General features: G+C 56.9%; 1 protein-coding gene across 2 annotated transcripts in view; it reads left to right on the top strand.

The window, feature by feature from the left end:
- The window catches only part of CTDP1 (CTD phosphatase subunit 1), a 61,493-nt gene extending 46,546 nt beyond the window's left edge, over positions 1-14,947 (top strand). Inside the window, exons 12-13 of one of the 2 annotated variants that reach the window (XM_032422678.1) lie at positions 385-530; positions 8,520-14,947. In XM_032422678.1, coding sequence (XP_032278569.1) covers positions 385-530; positions 8,520-8,661 — 288 coding nt within the window. In that variant the 3' untranslated portion in view covers positions 8,662-14,947. Of the gene's footprint in view, positions 1-384; positions 531-8,519 lie in introns of those variants that run through there. The other variant, XM_032422680.1, reaches the window with a different exon arrangement.
- Positions 14,948-15,685: the final 738 nt, after the last annotated feature.

The raw sequence follows: 15,685 nt of genomic DNA, 5'->3' as shown, positions 1-15,685 counted from the left end.
GATCATGAGCATTTGAACAGAATCCTCTGATTCTTCACCGTAAAGTTCATTCGCAGACTAGCGAGAAAACCCCCATTAGAATCATGCTGCCAAGAGATGACTGCCCGGATGTCCCCATGACCTGCACCAGGGTCACACATGGGGTCCTGGGATCCCAGGAGGGGCGGCCTGGGCCTTCTCAGCTTTCCCTCGCCCTCCTCGTGCACCTGCTCGGTGCCCCTTGGTGCTGTGCGTCTGCAGACCCAGGGACTCGGCCCAGCGCGGGGCTGGACGTGCAGCCTGTCCACCAAAAGTGTGTGTGTGTGTGGCTGGGTGTGGGCGGGGGCCACGGGACTTGGGATGGGAGGTGGATGCGTTCCCACACTGACTCTCACCCTCTGCCAGGTGGACGACATCCTAGGAGAGGGCAGTGACGACAGCGACAGCGAGAAGAAGAGGCCCCCACCCCGGGAGCCCCAGGCCACGCCAGAGGCCACGCTAGAGACCACACCGTGCAGCGGGAGGACCACCGCAGGCAGCCGGGGGCCCAGGTGAGGTGGGCTGGGGCGGGGGGCAGGCCCCATGGCGTCTGTAGGTGAGATGCAATCACAGAACAGTCTTTGTGGTTTCAGTTACGCCTGGTGGAGATCTCATTTCCTCCCCTTGGGAAAGCGCTTCCTTGTGTGGTTGGTAGGAACACCTGCAGGACCGGCGGTCGCCAGCAGGGGGCAGAGAGCAGGTGGCACCGTGGCCAGCGCGTTGTGGTCAGCTCGCGCCTTCCCGCGAGCCCGGCTCCTGCTCCGCGGCCCCTGTCGGTGGGTGGTGTGCACTCTGGCCACGGCAGCCTCCCGGCCAGTGCTGACGGTGAGACCGAGTCCTGGGCTGGACCGAGGGGTGTGCTAGGAGTCTCCTCTGAAGCATCTTCTTGTCTCGCTCGGATTCGCTTATCACCTCATGTGCTCTTTGCTCAACTTCCTTCCTTTTTGCCTCTTTCCAAGTCTTCCCCCCCCAGCACCTCAGTTCAGTGTGGCCCAAAGCCAGAGCTGCTGTCCCCGAGCGTCCCTGAGCCTCCCCGTCCGGCCCTGCTGCCTGCCGGGACTGGCCTCCCTGCTCCACGGCTCCAGCACCATGTTTGTTCTCTCATTTTGGTGGAGTGGGTGCATCTTCCAGAAGCTTCCTGGGACAGTGTGTGTGGGAGGCAGACAGACCTTGCGCGTCAGGAAGTGCCTTCTTGGCTTTGCCCACGGTGGCTGGACAGCGGAGGGGAGTCAGTGGTCCGGGAGGGCACCGTGGCCTTGGAATTCAGACACGTTGCTCCAGCTCTGCACGCAGTGTTGGCGGTGGTGCGGGCTGTCTGCCGTGGGCAGGGCCGCTCTCCCCTGCTTCCCGCCGTCTTCATCCTGCCCGTGAGCCGTGCAGTGTTTGTGCGCCGTGCGTCAGAGCCCGCCGCTCACGCCAGGCCAGGGGTTCTTCAGCAGGACCGCCCTAGCCCCTGCCGACCCCCCGTGATGAGAAGCGAGCAGACACGCGCCCCAAGAGCCTCCTTCCAGCCACACAACAGTGGGCAAGCCCTCAAACCTCCCGTGCCTCAGTTTCCTCTTCTGAAATGGGGGTGTTGGTGGTGCCACCTCCGGGTCACTGCCGGCCAGCCAGTGAATCGGGGCCGGTACGGACCGCACACGTGTGTGCTCGCCATGTAACTGGGATCTCCCTCCATGTGGGGGCTCTTTTCTTTACCCACTGAGTCTGTTCACACCCCATCTGGTCTGACCCTAAGACGTTCTGTAGGTGAATAAACAGCTCAGAAGAGTTTACGTGAACAGTCCAGTTACAAAACAGGATTGGGCCAGAAATTCTAGCAGCGACCGGAGAGAGGGCGCAGAGATTGGTGGTTCCGCGTGTAGTTTACTCCGAGAAGGGAAGCGGACCTGCAGCCGCGCTGCGCAGTGGGAAGACGGAGCCGCTTCTCACGGTGCTCTTGCTGTCCCGCCCGTCAAGGCATGCAGCGGAGCGGAGTGTGAAACGCTGTTCGGTTGTTTTAGGAGCTGGTTGTTTTAAAATTCCGCATTGGGTGATGATAAGCCTTGTACGATCGCTGTGCTGGGCTGTGTCTTCGTCTCTGTGCAGGGGTCCCACTGGGGTCTCTGAGGAGCCGGCCTCCCACCCGCTCTGAGAACCCAAGTGTGGAGGTGCCGGCTGGTGCCCGTGGTTCATGACATCTTCTTGCTGATTTGTAACATGCTCTGATCCTGCTCTTGTTTTTTCTGTCGAGTAAAAAAGAAATTGAGGCATTTTTCACGAAGACTCAGGCCTGGCCGGAGCCCACCGGGAGCGTCCTCTCCTCAAGGGGCGGGGGCTGCAGGCGCTCATACTGAGCCCCGTGCGCCACCGAGCCCCAGAGTGCACATCCTGTTTTGTTTCTTCGTTTTCGCTGGTTCGCGTGCCCACAAACGACAGGCACCAGGGCTTGTTGGAAAGAGACTTTGCTTTGATGTGGTTTGGGTACCGCCTTCTGCACTGGAGGCCCGTGTCCCAGCGCGCTAGGTTTCCTGCGTCTCCGTGGTCAGCCTGCACAGAGAGTAGAAGTCCAACTTCCAGCTCGGAAGTTTCTCCTGGTCCCGTGGAGAGCATGTGAACATGGCGAACAAGCTTGAAATCCTCCAACGTGTGACGGTGGGGGTGGGGGGCTGAGCCCCCAACAGCCGCCCGCCGTTCTGGGAGCCACATCTCTGACCGTGAGAACCAGACATTCCCAGACTTTGCTCAGACTCCGCTTGCTGTGTGGGACGCACTCTCTCACCTCCTACGAGCCGGCTCCTGCTCGTCCCTGTGCCCAGAACACTCACAGGGCTCCTTCCCACCTGCCTTCGTCTGCTGCTCCTGAACTTCGTACGTGTGGCCGTGGCGGGAGCTCGGGGTTTCTGGGTGTGCCCCGCGGCTCTGACCCTTGACCGCAGCAGGGTCAGGCACACGGTGGCTCCCCGTCAGCCAAGGCGGGTGACTTAGGTTTGCAGACCTCGCTTCTTTCTGTACCAGAGAAACTGGCAGATGTGCGTTTCTGGTTGTATTTTGTTCTTGTTCACGGGTACTAGACGTGGAAGTGAGCAACGGTGGGAACGCAGGGCCCGCTTTCCACACGAGTGTCTGCGTAGCCAGAGTGCTCGGCGGGCTCTTCATGTGCCCGAATGGCCCGGCCGGTCACGGCACGCGGCAGCCACTCTGGCCGGGGGAGAGGCCAGACCCAGCCGCCACAGGACAGGAGCCACAACGCCTGCTTCCTCTCACAGGGAGGACACGGGCCAGAGAAGCTGCCGGTGAGCGCGGCCACCGTGAGTGCGCTCCCGGCACCGAGAGAGCTGCGCGGGGGGGCGAGAGCAAGTAGGTGGACGACGTGGCCACGTGCAGCAGGGAAATGAACGTTCTCCAGGGGCCCAAGGGTCGAGCTCAGCCTCGGAAGAAAGAACTAGCAGAGTAGCGCGTGCCCACAGTGGGAGCCGGGGGGGGCATGGAGGGGAAGGGCCGAAAACCCCCAGATGGATGGAAGGCATTCTCACGCGTCCCGAGCCCGACAGACTCCAAGCAGGGTCAGCACAGAGACCCACGCCCAGCCACGTTGTGGTAAAAGTGCTGACAGCCGGAGACAGAGCCCGTGCGGACAACTGCACGGCACCGCCAGGAGCGCCTGCGGGACCGGCAGCCAGCTTCTCGTCGGAGACCGCGGCACGCCTGGGTGTTGGAGAAAAAGGCGTCAACCAGGCAAAACTCTGTCAGAAACGAGAAATCCTGAAGGGAGCTCTTCGGTCCGAAAGCCAGGGACCCAGAGACCAGAGTCATGCAAAGAGCACCGTGTAATTATCGGGCAGCGTGAATTTATAGTTTTCTTCTCTCTTCGTTTAACTGGTATCAGGAGCAGGTGTAGAAGATGACGTGTTGTCTCTGGGGCCTGTGGTAGGGACAGCCGGGTGTTGCCAGTGACCACACAGGCAATAGGCAGGAGATATTTCGGAAGAAACGGTAAACGAGAAGGTTCGCGTGACGCGCTGTAAGTGTGCGCGTTTCCTTCCCTTCCGTCAGCTCCTGTGTAAGACACAAGATCGCACACGGTGTCCGGGTTCTAACGGCGAGTGGCACGTGTAGATAACACCACGAGTGACAGAAGCGCGGGAAGGTAAGGCAGGCCCTGAGCGGACGGACGGGTCCGTACCTGTATCTGACCAGGGGAGACCCAGGTCAGTCCGCCATCCATCCTGACGGCGTGACGTGGGTCCGTGCGAGGAGCCCGCAGCAGCCGCTGGGGAAGGAAGTCCCAGAGCCCGTCCTGCAGCGTCTCGGTGGGTAGGCTCGCTGAGTGCAGAAGGAGGCAGTAAAGACAAATGGGGTCGAAACCGCACGACCCTCGAGCATGACCAGTGTGAGCGGGTTGGGCAGTCCAAGGGTAGACAGCCTTCGTGCTTCTTAAGGGTGAGCAGCGGGAAGGGAGGCGGCGGCTCAGCGGCACTTGGAGGCTGGACGCCCGCCGTCAGTCATGGCAAGGGCCGAGGGGCAGGAGGCGGACAAACGGCCACTCAGTCCCCCCCATGCCTGTGGGGCCCGCCGGCCCGCCCACAACGGCCCACACCGTCATGAGAAGGAGCAGCTCGGGAGGACTCCCTCCTCCTGGTCCTGGGCAGTGCGGCTCCGGCGTCAGGGTGGTGGTCGTGGGGTCGAAATCCTCATGGAAGAGAAGACGCCCACCGTGCCCACGCTTACTTCCCGCCGTGCGTGTGTCTGAGAAGGGAGCTGCGTCGGGCGTGGCCTTCCCTGCAGAATCCAGACCTGGCCGGCCTACACACGCACACGCACACGCGCGTGCACCAGCCAGGTTTGTTAGCCGAGACGGTGACCTCGCCAAGTGCAGCTGCTTGGTCTCTGCCAGGAAACAAGCTGCTTTAAGCGGCAAGTTGAAAACACATGCTTTGTGGAGACTGTCGGACGGTCGTTGGTTAGACGTAGAAACCGTCGTGTGCGCAGTGGGCCGCACCCTTGAGGCGCCCCCGTGGGAACGGCAGTGCGTTCAGAAGCTGCACCATCGAGGAGGAAACGTACACATACTGATGCTGCTGTCCTGTTCTTGCTGGATTCCACGCTCTTAGAGGGTTTTCCAAGCTTTACATTTGCTCCAGATTTAAGTCCGTGAGCATTTCTGGGTAGCTGTGCAGTTGGTTGTAACAACAGAATACAGATACTGTGTGTGTTGTGCTCGGGGATGAGGTTGGTATCACTCACAGGCTTTTATTAACCGTGACCTGCAGGCCTGGTCCCAATATTTGAGATAATTTTTTAGAGGGGGCGGTAGGGGCAGAGGGAGAGGGAGGACCTCCAGCACACCCCCTGCTGAGCACAGAGCCCGACCTGGGGCTCGATCCCACAACCCTGAGATCACAAACTGCCCCGAAATCAAGAGTCAGTCACTCAACCGAGCCCCCCAGGTGCCCCGAGATAATTTTTAATTACTACAATTCAGTCATGCTGTGTATAGAAATACTATCTTCCACACATTATTTAACCGAAAAGTTTGCCCTTCTTAGTCCCTCTCTTTTTATACTTTGTCTTGGAAAGGTTCAGCACGTGGCATTGTCCCCTGGGCCACCGGCCGTTTCTCCCTGATCTTGAGCCATGCACTTGGCTCCCGTGGGAGTGCCTGACACGACCACCCCAACATGGGGCTGCTTACGCCACGTCGTCTCTCCTTCTGTCCCTTTCGTACACGAGACGACCCTGTTTTAGTCAAGTCAGTCATTTCTAAGAGGCACACAGCACCACCCTGCGTGGGACAGTGTGGGGTCCAGCCCCCCAAGGATGTGGCTGTCAGCTTGCCTCTGTCTGGTTCGTGGTCTCCTCAGCTACAGACGGGAACGATGACACCCTCCCCCATGGGCTTTTTATGAAGATTACAGGACACCTCGCCCCGTGCAGCCAGGACCCAGAACAGCATTATCACCCGTCGTCTGGGAATACAAAGGGCATTTGTGCAGCGAGCCCTACCCAGGTGTGGGCCATACACAAGCAACAGGACTGGGCGCCTCTGCCCTAGACGTTCTCCCAAGTGCAGGTGAAAGGTTCACAAGGGACACCTGGGGGGCTCAGTTAGTCCGAGAAGCATCTGCCTTCGGCTCAGGTCATGGTCCCAGGGTCCTGGGATCAAGGCCCGCATCGGGCTCCCTGCTGTGCGGGGAGCCTGCTTCTCCCTCTTCCCCTGCCCCTCCCCCCACTTATATGCGTGCGCTCTTGCTCTTTCTCTCTCTCTCTCTCTCTCTCTCTCGCTGTCTCACTCTCAAAATCTTTAAAAAAAAAAAAGGTTTTCACAAAAGATTTTATCACAAATAATCATCATTGTAAGATGACTGTTTTGAAAGATAACTCTTCGAGCAGTCTCTAGCTTTCCCCTGGCCTGGTCCTGCCCTCGAGGGTCCCTGCTGTCCCCTGAGCTCTATCTCTGCTACCCCAGGTCCCCACCAGCACACACCCCCTGCCTCTGCCTGGGGGGTTGTCCGAGGCACTTTCGCAGGTTCCCGATCCGCGTCCTCACAGCAGTGGGTCTGGCTTTTTCCTGGACTTGGGGGCCTTCGTCCCCGACCACAGGAACTCTCTGTCTGCTTTTTTGCCTCCGGCTCTCACAGGGATGAAAGGGAATCTGGATGGGGGCCGGGCTCTCCACGAAGAGCAGACCATTTGTAGGAGGAGGCAAGGGAGGTTGGTGGTCTTTGTCACTTCCTGAGACCGGGCCACTGTGCAAACCAGAGGGCACCCCGGAACGGCTTTGACAGTGTGTGCACGCAGTGCGAGCCTTCACGTTCCCCCTGCGTGCGCTTCAGCTGCAGGCCTGAGGCCGGGTGGGGTGCCGGCGGACGGGGTGCCCAGAGGACAGGGTACAGCCAGTGTTTTCCCAGGTTTTCTCAAAATCACTGGCATTTTTGATAAACCTCTGCCACTCAGCAGCAGCTAAGCCGTGTTCCTACACTGTAGGTCTGGGGGCCTGGGGCCCACACACACTTTCCTGGGCAGTGCCCCATGGGGCGCTCTTTTTATTGGGGTTGTTATCAGTAGTATGAACAATAAAAACACCCTCTTACGGTAATTAGATGGGCACTTGTTTTTACGTAAGCAGATTAACTGTTGTGTCTGTGTGTCATTTCTAAATACAGCTTCTTCACCACTCAACAAATGGATAGTCATCTGAGTGGCCTCCTAGTAACTGTGCTTAAAAATAGCTTTTCTTTTGGGGTGCTTGGGCAACTGACTCTTGATTTCGGCTCACGTCGTGATCTCGGGGCCGTGGGATCGAGCCCTGGTTCAGGCTCCACGCGGAGTTGGCTTGTCCCTCCCCCTCCCCCTGGCTTGCACGTGCACGTGCACACTCTAAAATCAATAAAATCCTCTTTAAAAAATCTTTTGTTTCAGGATATCTTGCAAATCCAAAATTAAGCCTTTGCTGAGTTACCTGACAGTGTGTCCTCAGGCTGCACGTGTGCCTGGTTTGGGCCCGACCGGGGGTTTGAGTCCTGCAGATGGACACCTGGCACCTGCCATGTAGCCCCGCACCGCGGCCACGGAAGCTGAGCCCCTCACACTCATGTCGCCAGCCTGAGCCGTCACACGGATGCCTTACTTGTATTTCCTTCGTCCTTTTCAGGGTTTCCGTCCATTTTGAGTTTATTCTTCTGTCAGTTGCTGTTTTCTGATTTGGGAGTGTTTCTCACAGGTTATTTATTGTCTTACCAGTTTGTAGAAGCTTATTCTGTCTTATAGGTCTTAGGTCACATGTGTCCTAGTCTTGCAGATAGTCTTCCGACCTCATGTTTGTGACTTTGCCAAACAAAGACTTTTCATGCGCTTCAGTCTGTGATCAGGGTAATTTGTGTTGCTGCTGCCTCGGGAGAGGGGAGTTTGGAGGCTGTGGACCGAGCCCTGGCCCCGTGTGATCACTTGGGATGTGCCTTGGCTTCCTCTTCTTGAGGTGGCACAGCAGTTCCTCTGACAGACCAGCCTCTCTGTTGGCGCTCTGCCTGTTGGTTCATGTCTGGTGGTTCTTGGAGCTCCGGGAAGAAGGCAGGAGCGTGCCCTCCAGTCCCCCATCGGTCCTCAGTCACACCTTCTGCGCTCATGGCATCCAGCCCTTGTCCTCTCCCCGTGTCCTCCAGGGTGATAGGTGTTCTGTCACCTGCCCGTGACGCCCTCGTGTACAACCAACCGACTGTCGGTGCGAGGCCGCTTCTGAATGCGGGGCCTGGCGGCACGGGGCATAGAGCGAGTGCCGTGCTCCGGGGTCAGCTGGCCCTGCGGTCTTTGACCATCGGCTCCGACTGGTTCTCGCGCTGAAACTAGGACAGCGTCTTGCGGTGATGTTTGGCAAAGGACAGGGATGCACTGTGCGTGTGCGTGCCACTGGGTGCTCGCAGCCTGCGGTGCATACGTGTGTGCGTGCTGGGGCGTGTGCGTGCTGGTGCCCGTGTGTGCCCGCTCCCGGCGCGTGCGTCTCACGGTCTGCGTCTGTCTCGCAGGGGCCACAAGCGGAAGCTGCCCGAGGAGGACGCCGGCAGCGCGTCCAGCGGGGAGTCGAGCGGGGAGGACGAGGAGGGCAGCAGCTCGGAGGCGGATGAGATGGCCGCAGCGCTCGAGGCGGAGCTCAACGACCTCATGTGACCTGCAGGGCGCAGGGCCGACGTGCGCTTGGCGCTCCGTCCCCGGAGGGCTCCAGGCCATGCGGGCCCTCGGATGTTTCCTTTTTTCCAGAAAGACGTGTATATTTGCAGAGCTCCACATACAGAAACACATAATTTTGCAGAAATAGGTGTTTTTAGAGGTTTTACTACGGAAAGTCTACTTTTCTAAGGGACAGTGTCCCGGGAGGCGGAGTGCCAAAGATGTCGCTGTGCCCTGCGCAGCCTGGTTCGGAGCGGGCGTGCAGGACGCGGGGCGGCAGCCGGGGCAGCCCGATGGGGGCCGGGCAGCGGGCGGGCGTGCGGGGCTCTCCTCCAGGACACAGATGTAAAGTTTTTGTATATCTATTTCGCATTTGACCCACCGAGCAGATTTCTCTTTCATTTAATAAAACTCCTTTTTGTAAGCCCGTTCCATGGTGTGCTGTGGCAGGAGCGGCCCCCGCCCCAAGTGCCCTGCCTGCCCAGCAGCCTGTGGGCCAGAGAACACTGCGCTCCGGGCCCATCGCCAGGCAAACAGACCTAACTTCCTCTTTTAGGCCGTTCGTGGAGGCTGGGCTTTTTATTACTCGTGGAGAGCTTCTCAGAAGCTTGTACCAAAGCATTAAGAACGCAGAGGATCACTGTTACTTGTGGCTATCAGGTGATGAGCATTGGATCCAAGATACCCCAGAAAACAAGGCAGCTCTGATCCTGGCTGACAAGCTGGAGAACAAGATTCATCACGCAACGTGTCCCCCAGACAGCTTGATCGTGCATCGTCCCTGTCGCTGGGGTCCCGGGTCTGACCCACAGGCCCCTTGCATTCGTGCAGCTCCGGCGAGAGCTGGTAGAGAGGCCAGGGGCCTCTGTTTCCAAGTCCCCTTGTCGAGAGATCTCTGGGCGCAACCCTTGGTCCATGCCATCCATCATCTTGATGGCCCCTCTGAGACGGCCCCTTCCTGTTGGTGGCGGCTGGGCTTTGGGCTGTGGGTGACCCAGGATGTGTTTGTGAGCCTCTAGAACAGTTTGAGGTGTTGCTTAAAGACATCGTTGGTTTAGCATACCTTTTTCAGTGTAGATCTGCAGCCCCACAAGTCTTTTCTCCTCCCCGTTTTCCAGACTACTTACTGAATTAGAGGTAATGTGTTAGGTTAAGGCTGTGTGCTATGCATGTTCTTTGAGTGCAAGTAACAGAATCACGGCTACCCTGGGGTTATCTTGCTGTGTTACTCACTTGTCTGAGAAGCGATGGATGGAGCTTCAGGTATGGCTGGTTCTAGGTTTTCACTGGATACTCAGGCATCATCAAGAACCTGAATCCTCCTCCAGGAGTTTGGGCTGTCTCTCTCCTGGTTGTACTCAGTAGGTCTTCGCACAATGGGGCATGATGCTCAGATCCCATCCGTACTTCCGATGACAGGCAGGGAGGGAGAAGGTGGGGGTATTACCATGTGCACAGGATGGGTGGGCGGGCAGGCAGATGTCCAACAATCAAAGCACCACCCTTGCCTTGTTCTTTTCCAGAAGGTTAAGTGTAGCTACGTAGATTTGCTGCTCTACAGCAGCAATAACAGAAGTCTCCAGGAGCTGGGCTCAGAAGGGGAGGACCCTGACGCTCGCTCTGTTAGCACAGAAATGGAGCCCACACAGCTGTGAATTGGAAGAAGCTGGAGATTTCCTCCTTAAATGCCTCAGGCCACGGTTTCTGAAAGGGCTCAGTGCTAATTCCATATCTTGCAGCATTGCTCGCTGTCAGTAAAAAGCATTTCAACTAAGGTGGGCTGATCCTGGGCTGCTGGTTGCTGTCACATCTGGACGACATTGTGGGGGCTCTGCACACCCAGGAGGGTGGGGACAGAAGCTGTGTCCATCTCAGCTGGTTGGGCCCTTTCCTGTGGGTCCCGGAGGGAGACGGGGAGACCGCTCCTCAGTGCTCAGATGCCCCGGTGTCCCGAGTGCCCCAATAAGCATTGGGAAAATGAGAGTGGTTGAATTTGAAGAAAAGACCCGGACCAGTGTTAGCAGGAAAGAAAGGCCAAGGCCTCGGGAACACAAGAAGGTGGTCTGGCAAGGGAAGACCGGGGGCCCAACGAAGCTCAACTGAGCAGGAAAGCACGTGGGTCTACAAGTTGCCGTCCCGAAGAGAGCCGGTGTCTTGAGTTCAGCTGCTAGGAACAGAGCGTGCCAGGAGCCGTGATGCTGGTCAGGATTCTCCAGCAGCCCCAGGTTTCTTAATTTTCTGCCAGGTGGTGGTTTCCTCTGGACGCCGGGACTTGCCTTGGCCGGCAGCATTCCCGGGAGCAGGTGCGTCCATGTGGGGCATGGCCGTCTGCAGTGGGGCTCTGCCCTGTGGGACAGCTGGGCAGGAACGGGGCCTGTGGTGCGCACAGTGGCCTGCCCCTGGTCATCTGGCCTTTGGTGTTCTTGTCACTGTTAACCATGTGTCTGTGCCCTAAATGCACAAAAACTACCTTTTAAACAGACTCCAGTGCCCTCCCTGGGGAGTGTGCGGGGCAGAGCCGTCGGGCTTGGGGCCCTCAGTCCTGCCGCAGAGGGGCAGTGGGGGCTGTGGGTGGTGACGCCGACCGTGCAGCCTGCTCAGGAGACACTAGTCCTGAGTCTTCTGTGCATCCCCGTAAGAAGCTTTAACGGGGGACTCGGACTTGCTTCCCTGCACGTCAAGTCTGGGAGCTCCGCGGTCCATAAAAGGGCTGTAAGGAAACACGTGATCGGGAATTTGAAGAGAACTCCTCAAATCCACAAGAAATCTCTGTACAAGTAGGTAATAATTTAGGCCATTTATTTACAAACACTGAAAAACCTGAACCTGGAAATTTAATGGAATTTTTCTTTCTTCCTTGGGAAATAGAATGTTGAAACTTTGTGTGAATATGAGTGGATCCCATGTCCTGAGTTTTTCATGTTTTCAGAACAACCGTGCCCCTAGCCAGTCTGCAGGCCCTGTCCGGCAGGGGGCATGGAGTCAGGGCCAGGCGGCTGTGGACGTGTCCAGGTGGGGACCCCTGGGCCCCTGGTCCGTGCGCGGCAGCAGCGGAGGCTCTGGGGGATTGTACACGCTGGACGCACTGGGACTCACGCGGTTGTACACGTGAAGGGCACACTTCCCGGCGTGGGAATCACGTCTCCATAAAGCCCAGCCATCCAGTGCCTGGCCGCTGCGTGCTGGCCTGGGTTTGCACACGTGTGTGCTCGCGTTCAAGGCTGCAGCCTGGTTTTTAAGTAAAGCTTTCTGTTTCGAAGGTACCACCCAGGTGGAAAACCTTTCAAGTCCCGAAACGGAAACAGAAGACACACTGATCACGCCACCCGAGGCTCGTGATCGCATAATGGCCTTTTCTGCACTTCGCTACAATCATTTCCCTTGCTTTTTAAAATTAATCTAATTGTGGCCTTTAACATATACAAATCAAAGATGAAGAAAAATTGCTAGAATCCTGCCACCTAATTTAACCACATTAACATTTCAACATGCTGTTTAGTCCACTTACGCATATTATTTTAATAGACTTTTTTTTGAGCAGAATTGGGAAGGTATGGAGATTTCCCATAGCCTTCCAGCCCCCACACATGCACGACCTCCCCATTATCCGTAACCCCCAGCAGAGTCGTGTATTTGTCACTGTTGATGAGCCCACACTGACACGTCCTAGTCAACCAAAGTCATGGTTTGCATTGAGTAACGAGGTGGTGTACGTTCTGTGGGTCCAGACAAATGTATGATGTCATGAATCCACCAGAGTAGTTTCGTTGCCCTAAAAATACTGTGCTGTCCCTCCCTCCCTCCTAAGCCGCCCCCCAACAACTTCCGAGGTCCTTCTGTCCCCCCAGTGTTGCCTTTCCCAGGGCTCCCAGCAGCAGCTCCGCAGGCCGGCCCAGACTGGTTGTCTCCACGTGGGGACACGCACTCAAAGTGCCTCTGTCTCTTTCCAGCATCAGAACCCAGACTCGGAAGTTCCTTAAGACAGACAACGTGGTTTCTTCAAAACATAATTTCTAAGAAAAAAAAGAAATGGAGGGGAACCTAGTGGTTAAGCCAAGAAGTACGTCAGCAGCTCCCGGTGTGGGGCTTGCCTGGGTCGGAAATCAAGCGACCTGGAAGGGGGCGCACGGGCAGCCTGGCAGCTTTTAACCTGGTGTAGACGTGGATACTGGTGACTATTTGTCACTTGTTTTAGAGGATGTGCTTTTTTGAGAGTCCCTGTGTGTTAGAAACCTGGAATGAGAGGTCTGGGATTTGCCTCAAAATGACAGAGACGGCAGGGACAGGTGGAGGTCCCGATGAGAACGCTGTCCAGGTTCATCGGTGGTGAAGCCGAGGTCTGCCTTCGGCATGTGTCTGAAATGTTCCTGGACAGACAGCCAGATGCAGTGCAGTCAGATGCACAGAATGAGGCCAGCTCCTCACCAGGAGGCGGCAAGCACATGGGCGCGTCCAGGCCATCTTTCCAGGGAGGATTTGGGTTCATTTGTAGCAAAGAGCAGAATGAAGTGGCCTGTTTTCGGTGGTCATTTGCAAAGAAAAGGCTCCACACAAATGTGTGAGGACCACTTTTCCGTGGGTGGAGCCGTGGCCCCCAGCCCACAAAGTCTGCCCCAATTTGGCTCCAAACTGAGACCCTCTTGCCTTTTTTAACCACAACTTCATGGTTCTTGCGATGTCAGTTCTGGTTTCTCTCTTGCACGTCTGAAGAGGATGAGTTAGTATGTGTAGCGTCCTGAGGCCTCCAGTCCGGTTCTCGAGAGGGCCAGCTCCTCTTACTCCTCAGTCCTGGGGCCGCGGGAGCTTCCCCGCAGCTTCTCCCCACTGCACCTGTCCCCTTGTCGGCATCTGCCTGGCAACCTGCACCTGCGCTCCGGAACCTCCCGCCTCCATGTCCTGTTTGTTGCATCCTGTTAGAACACCAGGCTCTTCTGAAGTTTCCTTTGGGTTCTTGCGTTTTATAATTTTGTAAAAGATAGTTTCTCTTACTCCATATTTTTCAAACCCCTCCCCCACATTAAGATTTCTAAAAGTGCGTTCATTCTCAGAGGAAGAGCGGTCTGTTCATGCTCAGAGCACAGTGGTTTGGGACGGTATCACTACCCCATGTTTGCAGCAAGAGCAAACCCCCGACCTGCAAGCTCGGGGGCTCAGACGTCCTCCTTTCCGCTCTCCGAGCAAGCTGCTTCTCCCCTGCAAAACGTTACTTAGTTTTGCCTGGTTTTGGATTTTAAGAGGGAATCCTCTTTTCCTCACTTAGTGTTACATTTTTGGAATTTGTCCATGTCGGGGCTCTATGTCTTGTGTTCCCCAGTACCCTGTTATAGGAACATTCCGAATTCTATTTGTTTGTTCTCCTTGTGATGGATGCTGCTTTTAGCTCTCGACGAACAGGTGGGCCGCTGGGAGCATTCTGTGTGTCCCCAGGTTTCCTAGACGACGCGGTCACCTTCCTGGTTACGGCAGCTCACACTCCACCCGGCCCTGCCCAACGGTGCCCATGGCCCATAGGGGCAGAGGCCCAAGCCCCTCACGGGTCAGCAGGGCCATGTCTGTGGACGGGACCTCCCACGAGCCCTGCTCGGCCACCAGCCTTCCCTGACGGTCTCTGGGGACTGATTCCCACACTTGATGGACTGACGTTTCAAGTCCTGCCCTTCTGGGAGAGTGACCGTCCTCGTGCAGGTGGTGACACACCATAGTCACCAAAGGTCTCTGCTGGCACGGCCACTCTGGAAGGGCCAGCCCTGCCCCCTCCCCAGGGACACAGCCCACTCAGGATCATCAGCACTCGAGACCAGCATGGCTACCAAACACTGGGGTTTAGAAAACAGATCCCGAAGCCTTCCTCAGAAGCTCCTCCACTTGGGGACACATCTGCCCATTTCCAAAGACAAGCCCTTGTTGGCAACAGGGACGGTTCCACCTGACCAGGGGCGCCAGCACTGGGAGGTGCCACCGTCCCCAGAGGGACACACTGGCGGTTTAGTCCCTAATGTCCGCCCTGCTTGAGGATGTGGCTCTGGTCCTGGGCCCCAGACGCCCGTCACCAAGCACCCGGGGGAGGGGTGCACACGTCTGTCTTCACCCTCAGCATCCGGAATCCCCCAGCCTGGCTTCTGAGGGCCGGGATGGGAAAGCCAGGCCTTGGTCAAGATTCTCGCCCCAACGGTTATTTCTGTTGCGGTTGTTAATAACTAGTTTCTAAAATTGATTGTTTGACGGTGAAGAAGGAAAACTGGGACGTCAGTGCATCGATAGCATGAGGATGAATCTGCATCAGAAGCCTCTGCGTGAAATGCCAGAGGCTGGAAGGCCGGGCGCTGTTGGCGAGTCGGGGGTGGGGTGGCGGGTGTCTGCAGCCTTGGGGGGGCACGGATTTGTCAAGGACATTAATAGGCACTTTCTTTAAAAAGCTTGATTCTCGGGCGCCTGGGTGGCTCAGTTGGTTAAGCGACTGCCTTCGGCTCAGGTCATGATCCTGGAGTCCCTGGATCGAGTCCCGCATCGGGCTCCCTGCTCAGCGGGGAGTCTGCTTCTCCCTCTGACCCTCCCCCCTCTCATGTGCTCTCTCTCTCTCATTCTCTCTCTCTCAAATAAATAAATAAATAATCTTTAAAAAAAAAAAAAAGCTTGATTCTCTGGAAAATCAGAACTTTTGAAAGAGGGAAGAAGGGAACAAAAGTAAGTCCTCGTGTCCTAAGACAGGAAGAAGCAAGTGACACATGCTCTGCACACGGTTCAGACGCCATTGGAAATCTCCCTCCCTCCCGGGCACTTCCTGGGAAGATGCGTCTGATGGTGCGGGAGTTCCGAGCCCCGGTGTGCACAGTGCCCGACACGGGCCACCTCCCGTCACTCCTTGGGCGTGTGCCCGGTTAGGCTGAAATGCCGGGCCAGTGCATTCTGCATTTCTTGGACCTAGAACAGTTTGTGCATACAGCAGGGGCTCAATAAAGGTTGAAGAAGATACAAGTTAAGGACGTGAGCCACTGTCCTCGCCTGACAGGGCTTTTGTGGGTCG

Source organism: Phoca vitulina, unplaced genomic scaffold, assembly GCF_004348235.1.
Source record: "Phoca vitulina isolate PV1807 unplaced genomic scaffold, GSC_HSeal_1.0 scaffold27, whole genome shotgun sequence".
NCBI lineage: Eukaryota > Metazoa > Chordata > Mammalia > Carnivora > Phocidae > Phoca > Phoca vitulina.
Note: the sequence above shows the minus strand (reverse complement) of the source record. Positions and strands in the feature narration are given on the sequence as shown.